Genomic DNA, 23,522 nt, shown 5'->3' with positions numbered 1-23,522 from the left:
CAATATCAAGCCAACTGACTTTAGTTGTATTTGTAGACTGTACCTGTTACAGGAGCAGGATGGGGTTTAGAGGTGTGCCGTGTTGAATTCAGGGGACTGGGAGGTTTAGGGGCAAGAGGTGGAGGTGCTTTCACTGGTTTGGCTGGGAGATCCACACATGGCAGACTCATATCTGTTTCACTGATGCGGAGCTTCACAGTGTCCTGAGTCTCTAAAACAGGTGTGCTGTCTGCACTGCTGTCGGACGCTATGTTTGGCTGCTCTTTATCCTTTGGCTTCTGCCGTCTCTTCACTGTGTCTGACTCTTTCAGGTTGAATTCTGGAATTTCAGGGGTTTTGGCTGGTTTGGCTTTCTCTGGAGACTCAGAAGCGCTCTCCACCTTGAGTGGCCCACCAACTTTGGGCCTCTGTTTGATGGTGAGGTTGCCTTCCTCTGCAAAGGGGATGCACTCACTGGAGCTGTTCTGAGGTGAGGATGAGCTCTCTAGACCAGAATCCTTTGTCCCATCATCTTCCTCTGAGTCAGACTTTGTTGCTCTATCACTATCTGCTTTGGCAGATACTGGGGTGGGTTCACTCTGACTCAGAGGTCTGCGTCTGCACCCTTCGTTTGTGCTAGAGACAGCCGCCGTGGTTTCCTGAAGGATCTCCACTGTAGGCACAGGTAGGACTGTTTCTAATGCAGCTGCGATACTCTTTACGCTCCCAGGTCTGCCACTCTCAACTCCTCCAGAAGCTGGCGCTGGAGTGTCCGAGACAGTTTCGACACTAGTGCTGCTGCTGCTTACAGAGCTAAGGCGCTTAGGTGGTGGCGGAGGAGGCCCTTTACGCCGAGCCCTAATGGCGAAAGAGTGGCTTCGGCCAACAGACTGCTCAGGGGCGGACTGAAGACGCGCCAGCTGGCCCCTGGTATGCTTGCGGCTCAGTGTGGCATATGAAGGCATGGCCATGCTGGCTAGCTGAGCTGCTTCATCATCATCCTCTTCGTCTGGTTCACCGTCCGACAAAGCATACCGGGACAGACTCTGTGTGCGCTTCTTGGTCACGCTAGGAGAGCGACGGTCAAGCGTGACACTGTTATATTGTGCACGAGGATAATTGAAGCTTTTATGAGCAGGAGAACCTTGCGGAGAAGGAGCAGAGCCCAGTTTGGGTTTGGCAGGCACCGCTGGGTATTTAAAGCCTGCGGACGCACTGAATGGCAGTTGCTGTGGTAGCTGAGGACGTGGGACCTGGTCACGGCCTTCTGGAATGTTGCGCTCTTTACCAGGACTGCTGTCTGGGCTCGTTAAACTCTCTCGGGACTGGCTGTAAGGGGTCGTGGCTGAAGTGGAGGAGGGAGTGCTGGGGGGCTCCTGAGAGCGGCCGGAGCCTCGAGAGCGTGTGTCAATGCTCTCCTGACTGGAGGACATGCCCACTGCGTTCTTGATGGCCAGTCCTTCCTGACAGCCACTGTATTGGGAGGACATGGCACTTTGAAGCTCAGTGCTCAGCTCACTGTCCTGGAAAGTCATCATCTTGGGCGTGTGGGGTGAGGGGAGGTCGCCACTGTCAGGGGGCGGCTCAATAGTGACCAGGTCCAGGGCAGCAGGGGTTCTGCGTCGCAGTGTGCCCTGCCCTGATTCTGCCAGCAGAAGGGCCTTATGAACATCACACAACTTCTTGACAGCAAGCATCATCTTCTTCTGATGGCCTGTCAGAGACACACATATTTACTGTACATGTCACACATGAACTTAACACAACAGGATACACACACACAAGAATAAAAAAAAACAAGAAAATGCCCCTGTCAAGGTCATGGCCAGTGAGAATAAAAACTGAAAGAGCTACCCAGCCGGCATGTGACTGACCTTTAACAATGAAATAAGGTTGAAATAATGTAAGTTGTTGTTTCAACATTGAAAAAATGTTTAATGCTAAAGTTAACAAAATACTTAAGTGTTGAAAGTTCAACAATATCTGCATGGAAATACACTGAAATGCCACCACAATATCAATATTGATTTGATGTGCAAAATCAAAACAAAATTCAACAGTGATTCAACCTTGATCCATGATGATCAATTGACTACACTGATATTATCGGATAAAAAGAAAACCTGAACTGAATTCATCTGAATAATGACACAATTGTTTTCTGTAGAGCTGCTTCATAGTAGAATTGAACTTGCTTCATAATGAATGAACTTTACACAGTTATTGAACTGAACTGAATTAAAACTTAACTGAATTGAGCTGAATAATGACTCTTGCTAAAGAGGCTTTACTGCAGAATTTGTCTCATATTTGATGAAGTTTGTATGATTAATTCTGTTACTTTTTTGTAAAGCACAGCATAACAAGAAGATGCAATTTTAATATTCCTTGTTATTTCTAACTTTTCTTTGACTTTGCTAACCCTGTATATAACAACAAAACCATAATGTACTTTAGTTCTTGTTTAACCCCTTAAGCCCTGAGGGTATTTTCAATTTTTTATTTTTTTAAAGTAAAGACTCATAACTTTAAATTAAATTGAGACATTCTCATGCTGAGAAAAAAAAAAAGGGAAAATCTCATGAAGGAAATAAGGTAGCGGTTTCATTCTTCTTTGGTGATGTTCCTCTATATGGCACCACCTTATAGGCATTTTTAAAATCGTTTTTTCACTTGGAGTAACTCATGATCAGCTTATTGGATTATGTTGATCTTGGACTCATTTCAATCGGGAGAATCCACTGTAAGTAATGATGTGCCATTTTACAATCTGTGCATGTTTCATGAAGTTATAAGCTAAAAAGCCAAGTGATAGCTACAAGTGATAGTTTTATGTGTCATAATTGCGTGAGCAATGTTTCATGATTGGCTTATTGGATCATGCCAATGATTGTAATCGTAAAAATCTGCTGTAAATAATAATGTCCACAATCAATTTTCCACAAATCAGAGCATGTTTCTTGATGTTACGGGCAAAGTGACATAAGTGCTGCATCGGTTTATTATTTACATATGGGGCTTGCGGGACTTTAGGTACAAAAACTCCCTCAAGTTTAGTAAAAGCCTAAAAAACAGTTATACTTCTTGTATTCTACTCTGTGAGACCTTTCAAATGACATATATCACATGATTATCTAAGCTGTATGATGCTTTTGACACACTGGAGTACACAGTACAATTTTTTCCCCCCCTAAATTATGATTTTCTTTTTAATTATTTTTCAGCAAATAACTCAGCAGTATTACCTAGGCAGGAGTTTTGAAAAATATGATTATTAATTTTTTTTTAAAGCTAGGTGGCACCCGCGGGTGGTACACTCCCTTTTAGAGTGATAACACAGCACTTGTTAATGCGTTAAAAAGTTGGATGCATTAAAAAGCTTAGTTTCTAAGCTTTAAAACGATACCCATTTTGTGTTTTCCTGTTAGTGGTTACTCAATAATTTGATTATGAATTTTTTCGCGGGGGGTGATGTCCTGCCAACTGGGCACTTTGGGCTTAAGTTAAGCTCACCTAGTTTGGTGATGCCAATCTCCTGTAAATCTTCCCACGTGAGATCACGGACAATGTTTATTGAGTCATAGCCATTCTCAGAGAGTTTCTTATGATACTGAGGCAGGCCAATGGCACTCAGCCACTCTCCAAGATCCTGCTAAGAGAAGAGATGTGACTGTGAGTGAACTGAAGATAACACCATAAACACACATGCATGCATACAAGCTATAAAGTACAGTGACTTACTGGTATGTACTCTGGGAGCCATTCTGGAATGCTGAGGTTGCCGATCTCCAGGGAAATCTTCTTACGGTGACCAGGTTTAGTCACACCAATAGCTGTGAGATCCTGAAAAAGAGACATAATACTCAATCAATATCAACCCTACCTGTGGCAATGAGAATGAATGGCATATCTCTTCAAAGCAACCCTGCACTGATCATACCTCTGGGGTCATTCTGCTGATTGTAGGCACATCATAGCCAGCACTGAGGAAGTTTGAGGTGTACTGTTCCAGCTGAAACTCACTCAGCCACTGATAGATTGCCTCTGCGTCCTGACAGCGATAAAGACATGACATGAAGGTAGCAAACATGATGCCTGATTGAACTGGTGTTAAATGACGCTTTTAATAAAACACTTTTTTCTTAATTCTGCTGAGTAGAAAACCAATTGCAGAGCAAGCTGTAGAACGCTGCACCATTTTTTTTTTATTTTATAAATTATTTTAGGTTGGTGGTTTTCTGACCTTGCCCTCTAGCAGCTGTTGAGGACGCACAAACTGTTGAGAGAAACCCTGTTCTCCTGCCCTCTGCGTGGGCAGCACAGGTCTACGAGGAACTCCTTCAAAAAAACAACACACATACATTTATATATACACACAGACTCACCTAACAGTGTTTTCAATGTCTTTGAATCAGGTGGTGTTTTTATGATTTTTTGTGGATGTATGATCTCAGTTCTCCTTAAGTTCATACAGGTGTCCTAGCAGAGAAATTTAAGCCCTATTCGGACAGCACTAGTTTACTAAACGACATTTCAGTTTCAATTCTTATCACTTGACGTTTGTGATTTCATGTACCAATTCAGATGGGACTAATATCTCTGTGTTTCCCTTTAAGGCCGGGTCAAGCTAACGCTGACAAACTAGTGGCGACGAAAGCAGACTGTGGGGTTGGCTCACGTCGGCAGCGTCTGTGTCCAAAGTTGCCCTGACACACCAAACCAATGCTAGACAGCCGACGGCCAAGTAGCATGTCAGTTCTGTGCCTGCGTGAGATGAAATTCCTTTCTGAACCAGCAGGTGGCAGTAGCTGAACAGCCAATCAGAATGATCAGCGAAAAAAGGCGATGAGGACCAACTTCAGCCGACGGTGTGGAACAGAGAAAACTTAGTCGGCCGACGAACAAAAACTGCCAGACGGCCGACCGTCGGCTTGGTGTGTTCCTGCATTTAGAAAGGGAACTCACGCTGCATCCCTTAGCCATTCTCATAGGGGTTGCTAAAGGGGAATGCATCCAGCATGACAGGTGTCTGAAGCATGAGTCTACACACAACAATGAACTTGACTTTGGCAGGCGGCAGCCTAAGATGTCACTGGTCCGTGAGTATATTTTGCACCTGTGCAAAATGTCATCCTCTTACTTGTCTTCAAGGAGACGAGCTCTTGAGGGAACTAAATGCGCGTCCTGTCCGTAAGAATTTCCGTTTGTCCTGTCCCTATTCTTAAGGGATGTGGAATGCGCATTTGGGTGGAATGCTGTCAATTCTTCGAAGAAGCTGGATGCACTTGGTAATATGCATTCACAAGACTACTACAAGAGACAAGTAAGGAGCTTTTTTCCTTTAAGCACTCTCCCAAGAGATAGTAGTTAGGGTTTGCATGAGCGTGTTAAGCTCTCACGGGAGTTTAAGGCACTCATTGCGATGTATTTGTGTCTGTTCTCGTATGATTCATTTCAGTAGAATCTGATGTTTGAAGTGCGCTGGTCTCTCAAGGGGGTTAAATGCGCTCTTTTCATGATGCGGTCGGAATATGGGTTCCACCTAGGCTTGACTCTCTCCTGAGGAATGATAGTTAAGCGCCAGCACTCCAAGTTGGGGGACATAGCTAGGCCTCCTCTTACTTTAAAGAGTCGTCATGCTGAGGCCTCCGTCCACAGAGCTCAACCAGGCATTAGTACTAAGTCGTTAGGTGCCCGCTGAGCCTTCTTGGTTACTGCCTGTACTATGGAGTGTTGTTAGGCGTCCTCTCTCTATAGAGAGTCATTTGTAGAGGCCTCCGCTCCTCAGAGCTCCACCTGAACAGCAATATCAAGTAGCTAGGCTCTCTGTGAGCCTCTTTGGTAAGCTGTCTTGGGTGTTAAACGTAGCTAGGCCTCCTCTCACTTTAGATAGTCATCATGCTGAGGCCTATGTCCTCACAGCTCGACCAGGTGGTAGTACTGCGTCGGTAGGCTCCATCTGAGCCTCCCTGGTTACTGCCTGTACTATGGAGTCACTAGGATAGCAATTTTTGAGTTATAGGCTCTCTGTGAGCCTCCTTGAAAGATATCCTGAGCGTGGGGCATTGTTAGGTCTCCTCTCGCTTTAGAGAGTAATTATGCTGAGACCTCTGCTCCTAGAGCTCGGCCAGCCTCTATGCTAAGTCGTTAGTCTCTCTGTTAGCCTCCTTGGCTCTTGCAAGTGTTGTTAGGCCTACTCTCACTAGAGAGAGTTACCTTTTTGAGGCCTCCGATCCCAAGAGCTCTGCTAGGATAGCAATTTTTGAGTTGAAGGTTCTCCGTGAGCCGCCATCCTGAGTGTGGGGCATTTATTAGGTCTCCTCTCATTTTAGAGAGTTGTCACACTGAAGCCTCCGGTCCTTGAGTTTGGCTAGGTTGTTTGCCAAGTGGTTAGGCTCTTTGTGAGCTTTTTTGGCTGCTGCAAGCCTCACTAGGACTCCTCTCGCTAGAGGGTGCTTCTATTGAGTTCTTTAACTTAGCTTAGGTGATGGGCACTCATCCCTCCAGCATGGCAGCATGGGTATTCCATTCCCCATAGTAGGGGACACAGTGTGAGATCTCTTTCGAAAGGGAACATCTCAGGTTACGCATGTAACCATGGTTCCCTAGGAATAGGGAATGACACGCTGTGTCTCTTTGCCATGTTTTTTGCCATTCCTGCAGATGTCTCCTTTCAGACAAGAAGTGGATGACATTTTGCCCACATAACTGAGCAGAGAAATCTAGATAAGTATCTTACCTGACACTGATATTAAAATAGACAATCTTCACCGTTTCTACGATTTAGCTCTATTTATTAATTTTATAATTTTATTTTTTCGTTGGATACCATCCATTGAAAGCATGCAGAAGATTGGTGTGTAAACGCTAGCTTAGGTAGGTCAAAAACAGGAGAGGAGAAGCATGAGTATAATACAACATCTGCAATCAGAAGATTTGTGTGTAAACGCTAGCTTAGGTAGGTCAAAAACAGGAGAGGAGAAGCATTAGTATAATACAACATCTGCAATCATCAGCAATTCAACTTGTAAAAAGTGTTTAGTTCCTTGTAGAACTCGTAATTTCAATTTGTAAGCTGGGAATTCTCTGAGAGCTCCTACTTGTACTACATGATCGCTGAAACACCTTACCACTGCAGATTCATTTTGGGATTAAAATCGCAAAGTACTCCTGTAAAACAGGAATTTCTCTAACGTCCTCTGGGGAAACTAGTCCTGTCTGAATAGGGCTAAGTGTGCAAATACTGTCATTGTAATCTGTACAGATGCACACAGTAAACCTGCCACAGGTAGCTCATTACCTGTAGGTGTGTCAGGATGTTTGTTATGGTCTGGCTGTAGTAAATCCACAGCAGAGGGTGCCGTCTGTGTAAAATGAGAGAAAATTTCAGAAGAAACCTTAGCTATTAAACACATAGAAACAACAAGCATATGCCTAAAGCTAAAAAGGTTTGTTAACAAAAAAACAAATAAAAATCTTTACACTGGATCAAAACATTGCCACTAAAATAGCAGCATTAACACATTCAGATGAATACTAAAATGTTTCCTTTTTATTTGCTCTATCAAAATTAAGACATTTCATTATCACTCACTACCTCTAAAAGCAACTGCCCTTAGACCATGACTCAATACTTCATAAAGATTTAATCTTCACATCATCTGTAGAATTAGAATTAGTGAATAGTATTGAGTAGAATTAGAATTTGCTACAGAAATAAACCTGGAAATCTAATTTTTCCTGGTATTTCTAACTGTGAGATGCTGTCTTCCTCTCAAAGCATCATGCCTATGACCGCACAGAGTGCTCTCTGAGTGGGCGGTTACCTTGCTGGTGTCAGGGTTGGTGGTGTGTTGGTGTTGTTGTGGTCCAGAGGGGGCGCTGTTGCTTTCTGTGCTCTGGCCACTGCCTGCGCTGCGGGTGCTGCCCACACTGCCAGTGCTGCCCACACTGTTCCTGTCCCCCGCTGTGAGAGAGACGGAGGCGTTAGTCCAATGTGTAATTGCAATCATAACATGCCCGCGGTTATGGCATCACAGCGGCCGTCTGCACTGCCATGCCAGTGTGCCACTCCACAGCCGTGAGGACACTGTACCCACTGGATTTCTACTCAAGCAGCAGGCAGGATGGGGGTGGGGGTAGCAGGGCAAAGCCACAGGCATGTGGTGATGGGGTTTACAGATGACAGCACACAACCTACGTACTGCTACAGGAGCGGGAGAGATCACAGTATGCTAACAGGGAATTGGCATCTTGAGACGGACACACCAACTGGGTTTGTGTGGCATCCTACAGGCCAGCCAATCAGAGGGTCTGTCTGCAGCAGGGAGGGGGTGACAGCCAGTAGGGGGCACAGGGGAGGAGCGTTTCAGAGGAGGGGAGTGCAACAGTTCTTACCAGCGCAGGAGTTCCGCAAAACCCACACGTCCTCCATGCTGGGGCTAATGTGCTGGGACAGACTGCCGGGAGGCCCACCTAGCGGACACAAACACCTTTTGGGCCAGTCTAGTGTGGGGAGGGATGAGGGTGTGTGTCCCAAATCAGGGGCTTCAGATGTGTGTGTGCGCCACTGTATAGTGTTTATATGCAAAGATAGTATTTGTGCAGAAGAACCACGAGAACACCCAGGGTCCAAAACCAACCGTTTGCCTCAACTGTCGATAACTGGTATATTGAGAACGTTTTACCAGTTAGAGCTGCGTGGTATGACGTTATGTGCAAATGAAAGATCTGTCAACAAGCTGAGATTTTGATACACCATTATACTGCTGTAGGTATTTTTGTGCAGCTCTTAGTGGGCAGGACTTTTCAGGACATTTTGTTATTTATAAGTGAGAGATTTATAAGTGTATGCTCAACATCGCAGCCTGCAACAGTAATATTGCATTCAAAGTTATATGTATATCGGTCATTTCACGAGTTCACAGTCAAAAATAATCAGATAGAATAAAGTAGAATGTGTATTTGGCGTGCTGTCTGAGGGGAGGGCTCCGAGCTTGAAATTTTGACCCAAACCCAAAATACTCACCCCGTATCTCTGGTTAGGATAGTAACCAGATGAGTGTGAGGAGACGGGGTGGTGGGGGGATGCAGAAAACTGTTGAGGAACATAGATATGCATAAAATGCATATGATGCATTTTAATGTTTTCCTTTAGTGTGTAATGTATCTGTTTATGCATGTATAAGATCTGCACAGTTTCAAAGCTCAGTCTCCCACAAAGTGATTTATTCTAATAATGAACACTGATCCAGAACTGCCTAAAACGTTTTGATCGAAGTTTAGATAATACTTACGCAAACGTCCACAACATGATCTGAAATATTAACAAAATGCCCGCCCAAAGGCATAAGCAAAGAAAAAAGGTGAGGCTTCAGGGAATTGTAGTGTTGCATGTTGTTGTGACGCTGTGTTTGAATGCGAAAGCAAAACCCCTTTGTTTGGCCTTCCAAAAATGGATGAAATTAGGAATCAGAGGTTAAGATTTATTTATAACAGCTGGATTATTAAACTGGATTATTAATGAAATTGAAGAAAATAAATAATTACCATGATATAATAACCACCCCTCATTATAACTCATATATAATTAGGAATGTAATGACATGCGAGTATAAATATTTAAAGCTGCACAATTAGCCACTCATGTAGTCAAATGCATTTTAACAGTCACAAAAGATCATTCAGACAATAGTATTCATATGACGGATGTAGCACTCCCGCAAAAGTGATGTAGAGTGTAACGAAATAAGAGGAGAGTGTCTCAATGAAATCGAACATAAATGGCCACAGGAGAGGCATTTGAAATGCATATTAATACCACGTGGAAACAGTATGTGTCTCGGCTCACCACTAGGGATCGGATCACTGAAAACGCATCTTAATACCGGATGGAAACAAGGCCTTAGTGAGGAAGCACCCTCAGAGGTGGGCGCGAGTATTATACCTGGATTGGTGCTCAGACCGTTGGCATGAGGGAGGACCAGGTGTTGGTTAGGGGTGTACAGAGTGTAGGACTCGTCGGTTTGAGGGGCCCCACCCCCACTCAGACTCAAGCTTGGACTGAGGGCGGACCTGGAGAGCAGCTGCTGCCTCTGGGTGGGCAGAGAGGCGTGTCGTAACAGGGTGCCCCCTACAGGACAACACACACATGACAGGAGCAGTGGGTTAATGCAAGCGGATGGAGGTTAGAGATGAACATTGGCTGTGTCTGAAAGCTTAGGCTGCTGAATGTTTAGGCAATGACTTTGCAGGCAGCGTTTGCGAACGAAGGTACCTAATTTCGGACAGACTTCTGAAGCAGCCTAATGGTTTAATTATCAACAAATAAACAGAGCGAGCTTTGGTGATAACAAAAGCGAAGATTTATTTACTACAATATTAATTTCCCGCTAGAAATTACATAATTTTTTTCACAATTGCAATATATAAAAACTTGCAACTGTGAGAAATAAAGTCAGAATTGCGAGATAAAAATGTGAAATTCTGACTTTTTTCTCGCAATTGCGAGTTTATTAGTTCATTCTAACTTCTTTTTTCATAACTGTGAGATATAAACTCGCAACAGAGTTCTAAAGCCCAATTCTTGTAAATTGCAATATAAAGTCGCAATTGTTTGTTGTAAAGTCGGAATAAGAAGATATAAACTAGCAATTTTGACTTTATAACACGCAATTGCGAATATATATTCAATTCTGAGACAACTCTGAGAAAAAAAGACAAAATTGTCAGAACGCAAGTTATGGCGAAAAAAGCTTCCATAACTTGCGTGTGCTGCCTGTGAAGACAGCATTTTTCAGCTTTCAGACGCAACCATTTATTACATGGGAAGCCGCGGGATGGAAGAAAGAGACACGCCTAGGTTGTAGGAGTTACATCTGTCAGCATGTTATTGATTCAGGAACACAAACACTGTTATTTGTGGGGTTATTGGCTGTAATAAAATCCCTAAAATGAAAATATATAGTGACCACAGGCTGTGAAGCTCCAAAAAATGAGAGTCAAGAACGACAACCAATCATAATTCAGGTTATGATTGTACCTGAGCGTCGATTGATGACCTCAACTATGGAGGGGGGGAAGTACCCGATTCGGTCTGTTCCTCTCTGGGTGTCGTGAATGTGGCCCTTCCAGCGTCCGTCCATGTGCTGCTCTATCACCTGCCAATCATAACACATCAGAACACATTGATGTCACAGTGACTCATCTGTACTGTCTGCAAATGCAACAACTGGATTTTTAATCCAGCAGTTTTTCATGTCCTTGACAGCCAGTCAAAACACAGGAGGAGGTTGGGAGTTTAGAGACAATGCATGATCTGAAATCTTTTGAAAGTTAGATAACATGACCCCAGCCGCCCACCCTATGTAAACACACATCAAGCGTACAATAGCTGCCGGCCCAACAACATTACAGCAGATCACAAAATACATCTCTTAACCCTCCAGAAAACAAACCTTAGACTGTTCTTAGTTTCTGCCCACAATTTCCTGTGAAACAATGCTGTGTGAAAATCTGCATTGTTTTGAGTTCACAAATAAACACTTGTGAGTTTATCTTTAGTGTGTTTTAAGAACCAAGGCAAAGAACAGAAAGAGCCATTTAAACTTGGTGGAAGGAGGAAGAGAGAGAGACATCTGGCCTCCTGACAGAGTTCAAATCAGAAACTGCTTCTGAAATGCTAGTTTAAGAGACTGGCTAGGCGTTTGGTAAAGCACTTAAGACAAGCAAACACACGTAATCTCGATTCAAACACCAACGCAATCTTATTCCTAAATAACTACGATTCAGCTCTATGTCTATTAAACCTTTGAGATGTACGATCACTGCGAACATTCAGACCTGCGTTGGCACTGCCACTGAGCCAGGAGAGCAATTAGGTTCACAAACAGTCTTTTTAACCACACAAAATCATTGTTTCTGTCTTACAATAATTCAAATTACCACAGAAGTACTGGGATAAAAATATAGTTTTGATAAAACACTGATGTCAAGGTTAGTGACCAAAATAGAGTAAATCACCAACTTGTTATAACAAATAAAGATGGTAGGTGGCGACAAGTGAATGTATTTGTCATTGAATCATTAATTCAAGAGATTTGTTCAGAAAAGCTGATTCATTAAGTAATGAAACAAGTGAAGTCTTTATGATGAGTCATTGAATTATTCACTCAAACTGATTTTTAAAAAATAATTAATTCAAGTTAATTAAAACAATTTTTAAAAAATAGACTGCAGTAATTATCATTTTGTCAGAACCTCTAGTAAATTAAATGTTATTTTGTTTAGTTGTCTGTTCACAATCATGGGAGAATCATGATCTCTATTTGAAACAAACAAACAAAAAAATTGGGATTCTCAATTTATCCAGAATCATGCAGCTCTAACACACACACACATTGACTCTGAAGAGCGTTAATGAAGTCATGTGAGCAGCCGTACCGTGATGACGTCACCGGCGCGTATGGTGAGGGCCGTGGGGTCGTGAAGATTCCAGAAGTCTTTCAGAGCTCTTACCTGAAGAACTCCTGTAGCTTCTGAAAAAAACACATATCTGTGTTAATACAAAACACCACAAATTCACATAGTTCAGAGATTTCAGACACTGGATGATACCACATACATTGCTGAATCTAATGAAACATGTCCAACCCAAAACCAAAATAAATAAAAAAATAAATACATATTTCATATATATGTATTATTTTAAAGATTTAAAAAAAAAATGTAAAAAAAATAAAAATAAACATAGATCCATTGAACTTTTCTGCATTACTGACATTATTTTTTATTCAACACATTCTTCCCCAAATTTCAATTTTCAAAAAACTGTATTTTTATATATAAAATGTAAAAATTATAAGTGTAATATTTTAAAATTTACAAAGCTTACTTTATAACTATTTTTTAAATAACTATAATTTTAAAATGATAAAAGTGTAATAGTTTAAAATTTACACAGAAATAAAATCTTACTTGATAACTATATACTGTATAAAATTTTAAAATGTTATAAATGTTTTATTTACTTTTTTTTTACTTATACTTTTAGGTGCATTTATATGTATTTTTTCTTAATTTCTAAGCACATTTTCCCATTATATTGTTTATTATTATTATGCTTTTTACTTGTATTTACAGCTTTCATTTATGAGAATTTCTGTTCAATACTCGTAAAAATGCAAATGCAAAAAACCTTAATGTTCCTAAAAATAGTTTAGAGATCCCGCCATTTGGACTTCACAACGTGTCATTTCTGTGATTTTATTCCAGTGGAAGGAATGTGCTGACACAGACACACGGCAGGCTCGCTGAATCAATAATTAACACTCAGAGGTTTTGGGAAGCGACATGGCCCACATAGATCAGCTCTGGTTAAAGCAGACAGGCCTGTCTCTGTGCTCTTTATGATAAGAGCTGTCTGTTTACTGCCTTAGTTCAAAGGCTGCACAGAGATTACACAAACACAACGAGTGGCTCATATAAACATTCACTTCAAATATTTATTTATATTCACTGGCATAAATGACGCTAGACTTGTTCATTTGGTTATAGCTGAAATTATGTAAACCTTGCATTCAACATGTTACATTCTGAAATGTGTCAGTACACAATTCATAACACACCCCAAGCCAGCAATGAACTATGGTGGGCATTACTGTAAACTAGTCTGCTTCTGTGGTCAGTTTTCTCTTTCAGGTCATATTGCAGAAACAGTTTGAAGAGAATCTGTTCATTGACATTAGTTAAAGGTGCAGTATGTAATATTGACAGCTAGTGGTTGAAATTGGTACTAGGTTCAAATTCAAAATTTTGGAGAGTTGTTCCCCCGCCAAGTTTTCGCGTCATTACAACTATGTTTGTGACATTTGGGGCTGAGGCTACCTAATTAATAACATGAGATTTAACGGCACAGACATTTGCAGGAAACTATCGCCCCCTTGAGGTCTGTTACTGTGTTTATGTATTTGTGCAAAGTATGCTTCTGGTCTAACAGATTTTAAATATTTGAAATGACAGACATCTAGAAAAATAATCAGAAAGTATTTCACTACAAAATAAATAAGACAACAAAAAGTGCAATTAAATCAGCATACTCAGTTATATTTATGTATCTGCAGAAGGGGCAGAGCACATATAATAATCAAAATGGAGTAAATGGGTTTTCCAAGTCCTTTTTTACTAAATATCAGTGCCAATTATTTTTTATTCATATTATATTGTGAATAGGTCATTTTGTTTTCTTGAAATCACAACATTAAACGTGCAGTTAGAGACACTACCAGAAAACGATGTTAATTCTATGTTAAATGGGCCTATATAATGTAATAATCTATAAACTTAGGCAAACAATTCATCCTACAAAATCCATTTTGAAATTGGACATTGAGTTACAATGGAAATGTTACTTAAAAGCTTGTTGGCGAGCTCCTCCCCCTAGTGGGCGGGGTCAAATATCAAATATTTATGAATTAACAAAATTCACTGCACTAAGTCAAATCTTTTAAAATTTCATATTTGGTGATTTTTTTTGTGATAGAAGTAATATTTTGACAGAAATGTATTAATCTGTGACAGGAAAATGCATTAAAAAATTCAATGGAAGTTTGTCACCCTGTGGCTAATGTTGTTATAGCGCCTATTTTTGTGATATCAAATCTCAAATTTGGTACAAACCTTGGTTAGATATATGGATTTGATTTTATAGTAATTTTAGAGTAAATCTTTCTTGTAATATATATATTTTGTATAAAAATTGTATATTTTCTTTACAATGAACTTAAATTAAACTTAAAATTTTTTGAACATTTTTAATTTTTCACTTTAGCAATAATCTGCGGAGAAGAGACAGCCCTAGGTCTATATTGCAAAGCATTTCTGAATTACAACTAGAGATTTTTGCAGTTTAGAAGTTTTGCATTTTTTTACGTCAATGCTCAAAAAAGGCACTGAAAAATTAACAGATTAAAGGCCATATCTATAAAAAAAAATGTAAAAAAAGTAAGAGTACTGAACAGAAGGCTACATATGCCCAAAGTAACATCACTGTCTCCTATCAGCATTACAGTTTAACCCCAATACAAGTGTTAACGTATGACGTCAGTACTTGAGGGCGGACCCTGTCTTATGTTTCATAGGAGGCCCCACAGATTTGTAGTATTCATCTACACACAAACACACACAGGAGATGTCTTTTGTCTCTTTCATGCACTCAAAACTCCCCAGAGAAAGCAGCAGGTTATATAATCCTGAGTTTAAACAGCTGCTTACTAATTGGCAGCTCAAACGTCTCCCATAACCCCTTACAAACCAAAGAAGGGCCGTTCCCAAACACACACACAAACTTCACACATTCAAATGGAGTATGAGCTCAAACACACTGGTAGACACAAATACACACACTACAGTTCACAAAACAGCATAAGGACAGCACTGCTGTCTTAAAATAAATGTCAGATTGCATCTCACCTCGTAAGAGCTGCTTGATATCTTTGCTGGCATGACATGCAGTGAACTGGTTGACGATATCCAGGGCTGTTTGATTGTAAGTGTTGCGGATATTCACATCAATCCCAGCCTGCCATTATAAAAAAAACAAAAAAACATTAGGTCAGTTAAACACTGTCTGTCGATTAGTAGAAGAGCATTGGCCGGTGGAAAAATCGATCTACAGAAATACACAGGATAAAACATTACAGATACTGCACAGGTAAGTGCTAGGCCTTGTGAAGGGCATGTCTGCAGATCAGTTTATACTATGAGAAAATGCACTTACACTGTGCAAACAAACATATGTGGGAGCCTTAAGATAAGTTTAAGCAAAGACAACAAAAATATGGAAGACGAATCATTAGCATGTGAGCGATTAGACTGAGAGAGCTCAATATTATAAGTAATTTTGTCAAATAAAATGAAAAAGTGGACACATTATTTAAAGTAGTCCAAAGTCACTCCAAAGGGAGTTATTCTTTATATCAGTGTGCACTGTTTCTGAACTCCCTGAAACGCCTCCATTGTAGTCTTGAGTTTTCTTCTGGTAAAGTACACATCACAAAATTCCTCATTTAAATATTCCCGCCCAAGGCATACGCAAAATAAAGGGGCGGGCCTGGTTGAGTTATAATACGTAGTGGGTTGACATGAAAAGGGCGTGATATTTCCCAAACACGCGCAAAGAGTTTGACCAATCACAACACACTGATCCAGCCAACCAATCAGAACACATTGTGCTTTTCAGAAGGAGGGGCTTCATAGAGACAGGAACTAAACAGAGTGATACTGACAGACTGGGAAGAAATGTGCTGCAACAATGTCAAATATGGGAAAATGTGAGAAAATGTATTTTTTGAACATTCAAGCATGAAAACCTGTTCTAGTAGAGCCCAAAAACAAGATTTGCTGCTCAAGAAACATTTCTTATTATTATCAATGTTGAAAACAGTTGTGCTGCTTCATATTTTTGTGGAACACATAATACGTTTTTTTCAGGATTCTTTAATAAATAAAAAGTTCCAAAGTACAGCATTTATAAATAGAAGCTTTTTGTAACATTGTAAATGTCAAAAACATTGTTTTGACCCCAAACCTTTGAAGAGTAGTGTAATATAAATATAAAAAATAATTTAAATCTAACTATAAACATTAAATATAAATGTACATTTTAAACGCACCTATAAATCTTAGTTAACATGAAACAGTCACTACAACAATGTGATGTGCTTCCAAGTGAAACAGATTATTCAGTGAAAACAAAAGTATTAGTGAGACCTGATTTATCTTCCTTTTGTGTTTATTGCTCTTGAAACAATATTCTCAAAAAGAAGCATATGAGGGGATGTTAAGAAATGTTCAGAAATGAAGATTGTGCATAAAAAGTTACTTACTCTGTGTATTTTTAAAACACTTAAATGTCAGAAAGGATGCCAGCCCCTGGATTAAACACATTAGGGGGAAAAAAGGATGAACTTACATCCAGGAGTAGCCGCACAACCTCTGTCTTCCCATAGAGGGCAGCCTCATGGAGTGCTGTGCCAGCTTTAGTCGTTCTGTTGATGTCAATACCCGCTTTCAGAAGAAGCCTGCAGACAGAGAGATGGAAACTGAATGAATGTACTGGCGGCACTATCCTACTATTACTCCAAAGAGAGGAGACGACATCCTCTTTAGCACTCTGTGTTATATTTACATACTGAAGGGCCTATAATACACACAGACTTGTGGAATTTACACACACACACACACACACACACACACACACACACACACACACACACACACACACACACACACACACACACACACACACACACACACACACACACACACACACACATCAGGCAGAATCAGAGATGCTCATCTGTCGGAATGCTGGATGGAATTTCAGTGCTGCACTGGGAATGCCGGGCATTAGGGGGATCTGTTAGCGTGACAGCCGTAGACAGCACACACACACCCACACAGAAATGTCATGACCATGCAAACTAAAACCACACTTAACAAAATCTGTAAAAAATTTGATCCTATTTTAATTTTTGCCATTATGCCATTATTTTCCTGATAATTAAGCACATACCCCCTCTAAATTGTCATTATTTTAATATAACAGGATTTTCATTACAACATTTTATTTCAATTAGAATCAGTGAAGTGCGATAAAATAAACACTGTCATGATATTATATATAAAATATATATTTTACAATTGAAATACTTATAAAATAGTTTTTACAATACAAAATGAGAATGTGTATGGAAGCCCCTTTCTGCCACATCTTCCGTCATGGCAGAAACAAATATTATATACTAAAGCATGATTTATAACAGAAATATGACTTAGTATCTCATAATTTTGATATTTTATAAGATAAAAGGTCATAATAACAGAAAAAAGACAAATATTACATAAAAAGTTGAAATTATAACATAAAAAGTCATACTTCTAAAATTATGACTCAATTAGTATGAGAATGACAATTTTGCTGGTATATTGTCATGAAAATAATTCTACAATGCAAACAATCAGTGCTTCTAAAACAGACTTCGTTTAATTTGGCACAATGTAATTTTGTTTGATTTTGGTGTTTTGTGTGAATCATTCCCATAGGCGTTTCTCAAAACTGTAAATCACTCTGATATGATGATAAAGAATGTGATCTGATTCAGGAAGTGCTGTGTGTCTTCGAGGATGAGAGTGATGAGTCAAAGCAGTGTTTAATCCACTCACAAGCACACTCATCTCAGAAAGATCACACATAGAGAAGATCACACATATTTAGAGAGACTGGGACACTCCTCTCCCTCAGGATGATCTTGTGGGGGAGCGTGAGTCAGAGAGATAGACAGAACACTGACTGTCTGTTGGCAGTAGGACTTTCCCAGTCTCATCCTCTGCTGTGTGGGTACAGTGTCTGGATGGCACAGTGGGTGTGTGTTTGATCTCAAATCACAAAAATCTATAGTCAAAGGATATGTCATATTTAAATGAATAGTTCAGAGAGTACTGACTAGCCCACTAGAAAATATTTCAAACTTTTTGTTTACATATAATCCAATAATCCGCACAACAAACATGATTTGAAGCATGATATAAGCATATTGTAAAGAGTAACATAAGCATGTTGTGAAGCATGATATAAACATGTTGTAAAGCATGACGTAAGCATGTTGTGAAGTATGATATAAGTATGTTGTACAGCATACTAAAAGTGTTGCGAAGCATGATAAGCGTGATGCGGAGAGACACGTAAATGTGTTGTAAAGCCTGTTGTGAAGCACGATGAAAGCGTGCTGTAAGCGCATTGCAAAGCATCACGTAAAAACACTGAAAAGTGTGTTGTACAGCATGTTGGGCTATAAGAATGTTGTAAAGCGTGTTGTCACAAAAGCGTGTTGTGAAGAATCACATCAGTATGCAGTATTCTTTTTGCTAAGTGTCATGTAAGAATTTTGTGATCCTGGTACCAAGGTGTGACTTAAGTTTGTTGAGAAGCGTGACGTGAAGCGTGTTGTGAAGCTTGACGTAAGCACTCTGTAAAGAGCCACGTAAATGGGTACAGAAGCTTGATGTAGGTGTGTTCAGAAGTGTGATGCAAGCGTGTTGCAAAACATGATATAAGCGTATTGCGAAGAGAGACTCAAGCGTGTTGTGAAGCATGATTTAAGCATGTTGTAAAGAGTGACCTAATTGTGTTATGCGTGACGTAAGTGTGTTGTGGAGCATGATATAGACGTGTTGTAATGCGTGATGTGTTGTGAAGCATGGTATAAGCATGTTGTCAAGCATGATGTAAGCATGTTGTGAAACACGATATAAGTGTGTTGTAATGAGTGATGTAAGCGTGTTGTGAAGCATGATATAGACGTGTTGTAATGAGTGATGTATGTTGTGAAGCATGTTATAAGTGTGTTGTCAAGCATGATGTAAGCATGTTGTGAAACATAATATATAAGCGTGTTGTAATGGGTGACATAAGCATGTTGTGAAGCATAAGCGTGTTGTAATGAGTGATGTGTGATGTGAAGCATGATGTATGTTGTAAAGCATGATATAATCATGTTGTAATGCGTGACGTGTGTTGTGAAGCATGATATAAGCATTTTGTCAAGCATGATGTAAGCATGTTGTGAAACATGATATAAGCGTGTTGTAATGAGTGATGTGTGATGTGAAGCATGATATATGTTGTGAAGCATGATACAAGCATGTTGTCAAGCATAAGCGTGTTGTAATGAGTGATGTGTGATGTGAAGCATGATATATGTTGTGAAGCATGATACAAGCATGTTGTCAAGCATAAGCGTGTTGTAATGAGTGATGTGTGATGTGAAGCATGATGTATGTTGTGAAGCATGATATAGACGTGTTGTAATGAGTGATGTATGTTGTGAAGCATGTTATAAGTGTGTTGTCAAGCATGATGTAAGCATGTTGTGAAACATAATATATAAGCGTGTTGTAATGGGTGACATAAGCATGTTGTGAAGCATAATCATGTTGTAATGCGTGACGTGTGTTGTGAAGCATGATGTATGTTGTGAAGCATGATATAATCATGTTATAATACGTGGCGTGTGTTGTGAAACATGATATAAGCGTGTTGTAATGAGTGATGTGTGATGTGAAGCATGATGTATGTTGTGAAGCATGATATAAGCATGTTGTAATGAGTGATGTATGTTGTGAAGCATGTTATAAGTGTGTTGTCAAGCATGATGTAAGCATGTTGTGAAACATGATATAAGCGTGTTGTAATGAGTGATGTGTGATGTGAAGCATGATATATGTTGTGAAGCAGGATATAATCATGTTGTAATGCGTGACGTGTGTTGTGAAGCATGATACAAGCATGTTGTCAAGCATAAGCGTGTTGTAATGAGTGATGTGTGATGTGAAGCATGATGTATGTTGTGAAGCATGATATAATCATGTTGTAATGCGTGACGTGTGTTGTGAAGCATGATATAAGCATTTTGTCAAGCATGATGTAAGCATGTTGTGAAACATGATATAAGCGTGTTGTAATGAGTGATGTGTGATGTGAAGCATGATATATGTTGTGAAGCATGATATAATCATGTTGTAATGCGTGACGTGTGTTGTGAAGCATGATACAAGCATGTTGTCAAGCATAAGCGTGTTGTAATGAGTGATGTGTGATGTGAAGCATGATGTATGTTGTGAAGCATGATATAGACGTGTTGTAATGAGTGATGTATGTTGTGAAGCATGTTATAAGTGTGTTGTCAAGCATGATGTAAGCATGTTGTGAAACATAATATATAAGCGTGTTGTAATGGGTGACATAAGCATGTTGTGAAGCATAATCATGTTGTAATGCGTGACGTGTGTTGTGAAGCATGATACAAGCATGTTGTCAAGCATAAGCGTGTTGTAATGAGTGATGTGTGATGTGAAGCATGATGTATGTTGTGAAGCATGATATAATCATGTTGTAATGCGTGACGTGTGTTGTGAAGCATGATATAAGCATTTTGTCAAGCATGATGTAAGCATGTTGTGAAACATGATATAAGCGTGTTGTAATGAGTGATGTGTGATGTGAAGCATGATATATGTTGTGAAGCATGATATAATCATGTTGTAATGCGTGACGTGTGTTGTGAAGCATGATACAAGCATGTTGTCAAGCATAAGCGTGTTGTAATGAGTGATGTGTGATGTGAAGCATGATGTATGTTGTGAAGCATGATATAGACGTGTTGTAATGAGTGATGTATGTTGTGAAGCATGTTATAAGTGTGTTGTCAAGCATGATGTAAGCATGTTGTGAAACATAATATATAAGCGTGTTGTAATGGGTGACATAAGCATGTTGTGAAGCATAATCATGTTGTAATGCGTGACGTGTGTTGTGAAGCATGATGTATGTTGTGAAGCATGATATAATCATGTTATAATACGTGACGTGTGTTGTGAAACATGATATAAGCGTGTTGTAATGAGTGATGTGTGATGTGAAGCATGATGTATGTTGTGAAGCATGATATAAGCATGTTGTAATGCGTGACGTGTGTTGTGAAGCATGATACAAGCATGTTGTCAAGCATAAGCGTGTTGTAATGAGTGATGTGTGATGTGAAGCATGATGTATGTTGTGAAGCATGATATAGACGTGTTGTAATGAGTGATGTATGTTGTGAAGCATGTTATAAGTGTGTTGTCAAGCATGATGTAAGCATGTTGTGAAACATAATATATAAGCGTGTTGTAATGGGTGACATAAGCATGTTGTGAAGCATAATCATGTTGTAATGCGTGACGTGTGTTGTGAAGCATGATGTATGTTGTGAAGCATGATATAATCATGTTATAATACGTGACGTGTGTTGTGAAACATGATATAAGCGTGTTGTAATGAGTGATGTGTGATGTGAAGCATGATGTATGTTGTGAAGCATGATATAAGCATGTTGTAATGCGTGACGTGTGTTGTGAAGCATGATACAAGCATGTTGTCAAGCATAAGCGTGTTGTAATGAGTGATGTGTGATGTGAAGCATGATGTATGTTGTGAAGCATGATATAATCATGTTATAATACGTGACGTGTGTTGTGAAACATGATATAAGCGTGTTGTAATGAGTGATGTGTGATGTGAAGCATGATGTATGTTGTGAAGCATGATATAAGCATGTTGTAATGAGTGATGTATGTTGTGAAGCATGTTATAAGTGTGTTGTCAAGCATGATGTATGTTGTGAAGCATGATATAAGCGTGTTGTAATGGGTGATGTGTGATGTGAAGCATGATGTATGTTGTGAAGCATGATATAAGCGTGTTGTAATGGGTGACATAAGCATGTTGTGAAGCATAATCATGTTGTAATGCGTGACGTGTGTTGTGAAGCATGATGTATGTTGTGAAGCATGATATAATCATGTTATAATACGTGACGTGTGTTGTGAAACATGATATAAGCGTGTTGTAATGAGTGATGTGTGATGTGAAGCATGATGTATGTTGTGAAGCATGATATAAGCATGTTGTAATGCGTGACGTGTGTTGTGAAGCATGATACAAGCATGTTGTCAAGCATAAGCGTGTTGTAATGAGTGATGTGTGATGTGAAGCATGATGTATGTTGTGAAGCATGATATAAGCATGTTGTAATGAGTGATGTATGTTGTGAAGCATGTTATAAGTGTGTTGTCAAGCATGATGTATGTTGTGAAGCATGATATAAGCGTGTTGTAATGGGTGATGTGTGATGTGAAGCATGATGTATGTTGTGAAGCATGATATAAGCGTGTTGTAATGGGTGACATAAGCATGTTGTGAAGCATAAGCGTGTTGTAATGAGTGATGTGTGATGTGAAGCATGATGTATGTTGTGAAGCATGATATAAGCATGTTGTCAAGCATAATGTAAGCATGTTGTGAAACATAATATAAGCGTGTTGTAATGTGTGACGTGTGTTGTGAAGCATGATATAAGCATGAATGTGGCTCATCCCATCAGAATTTTTAAAATATATCAGCTGTGTTTCTGTACTAACACTGAAATCAGCCAAGAATCAAATTCAGCGTTGATGCATTAAACACACAGCAGCTCTCCAGAGAGACAGGACAGCCCGACACAGCTGAGACTGATGCCTACAGATGTGCAATACACACACATACACACACTTGATTTATTCAAAAGCTCACCAAATGACATCCTTGTGTCCATTGCGTGCGGCGAGGTGTAGAGGAGTGTTACAGTTTGAGTCAGAAGTGTCTTTCCGATCCCCCTCTAACAGAGACGCAACCATATTACTGCTTAACAACAGCTGAGCCACCTGTGAGACAGAGCCACAATGAGACAGAGATCAGTGGCATATTCCGCACCAGTGTTGTTATAGATGACTAAAACTATTAAAAATCATTAATTATTTTTATTGGCAAGCGAAACAAAGCTCAAATACAATAAAATATAAAAATTAAATGAAAAACCAAAAAAAAAAAAAAAAAAAAGTCCTTACAAATGAGAAATGGTGCCTTATTAACTAATTGAAATTAGTTTAAATTGGTGTACTAAATGATT

General features: G+C 39.7%; 1 protein-coding gene across 8 annotated transcripts in view; it reads right to left on the bottom strand.

The window, feature by feature from the left end:
- LOC137017929 (caskin-2) overlaps nt 1–23,522 on the bottom strand; it is a 76,902-nt gene that overhangs the window by 4,603 nt on the left and 48,777 nt on the right. For 3 of the 8 annotated variants that reach the window (XM_067382707.1, XM_067382711.1, XM_067382714.1), the window contains 14 exons: nt 23,147–23,277; nt 16,949–17,057; nt 15,448–15,556; nt 12,421–12,515; nt 11,021–11,138; nt 9,926–10,111; nt 8,377–8,454; nt 7,806–7,945; nt 7,280–7,343; nt 4,223–4,317; nt 3,920–4,030; nt 3,721–3,822; nt 3,493–3,631; nt 44–1,693 (listed from right to left, as the gene is read on the bottom strand). In XM_067382707.1, the coding sequence (XP_067238808.1) occupies nt 44–1,693; nt 3,493–3,631; nt 3,721–3,822; nt 3,920–4,030; nt 4,223–4,317; nt 7,280–7,343; nt 7,806–7,945; nt 8,377–8,454; nt 9,926–10,111; nt 11,021–11,138; nt 12,421–12,515; nt 15,448–15,556; nt 16,949–17,057; nt 23,147–23,277 (3,127 nt within the window). The remainder of the gene's footprint in view (nt 1–43; nt 1,694–3,492; nt 3,632–3,720; nt 3,823–3,919; nt 4,031–4,222; nt 4,318–7,279; nt 7,344–7,805; nt 7,946–8,376; nt 8,455–9,925; nt 10,112–11,020; nt 11,139–12,420; nt 12,516–15,447; nt 15,557–16,948; nt 17,058–23,146; nt 23,278–23,522) is intronic. The other 5 variants (XM_067382708.1, XM_067382709.1, XM_067382712.1 and 2 more) reach the window with 5 other exon arrangements.

The sequence above is a fragment of the Chanodichthys erythropterus genome, chromosome 3 (genome assembly GCF_024489055.1).
Source record: "Chanodichthys erythropterus isolate Z2021 chromosome 3, ASM2448905v1, whole genome shotgun sequence".
In the NCBI taxonomy this organism is placed as follows: Eukaryota; Metazoa; Chordata; class Actinopteri; order Cypriniformes; family Xenocyprididae; genus Chanodichthys; species Chanodichthys erythropterus.
The sequence above is the reverse complement of the archived record's forward strand: the minus strand, read 5'-3'. Positions and strand labels throughout refer to the sequence as shown.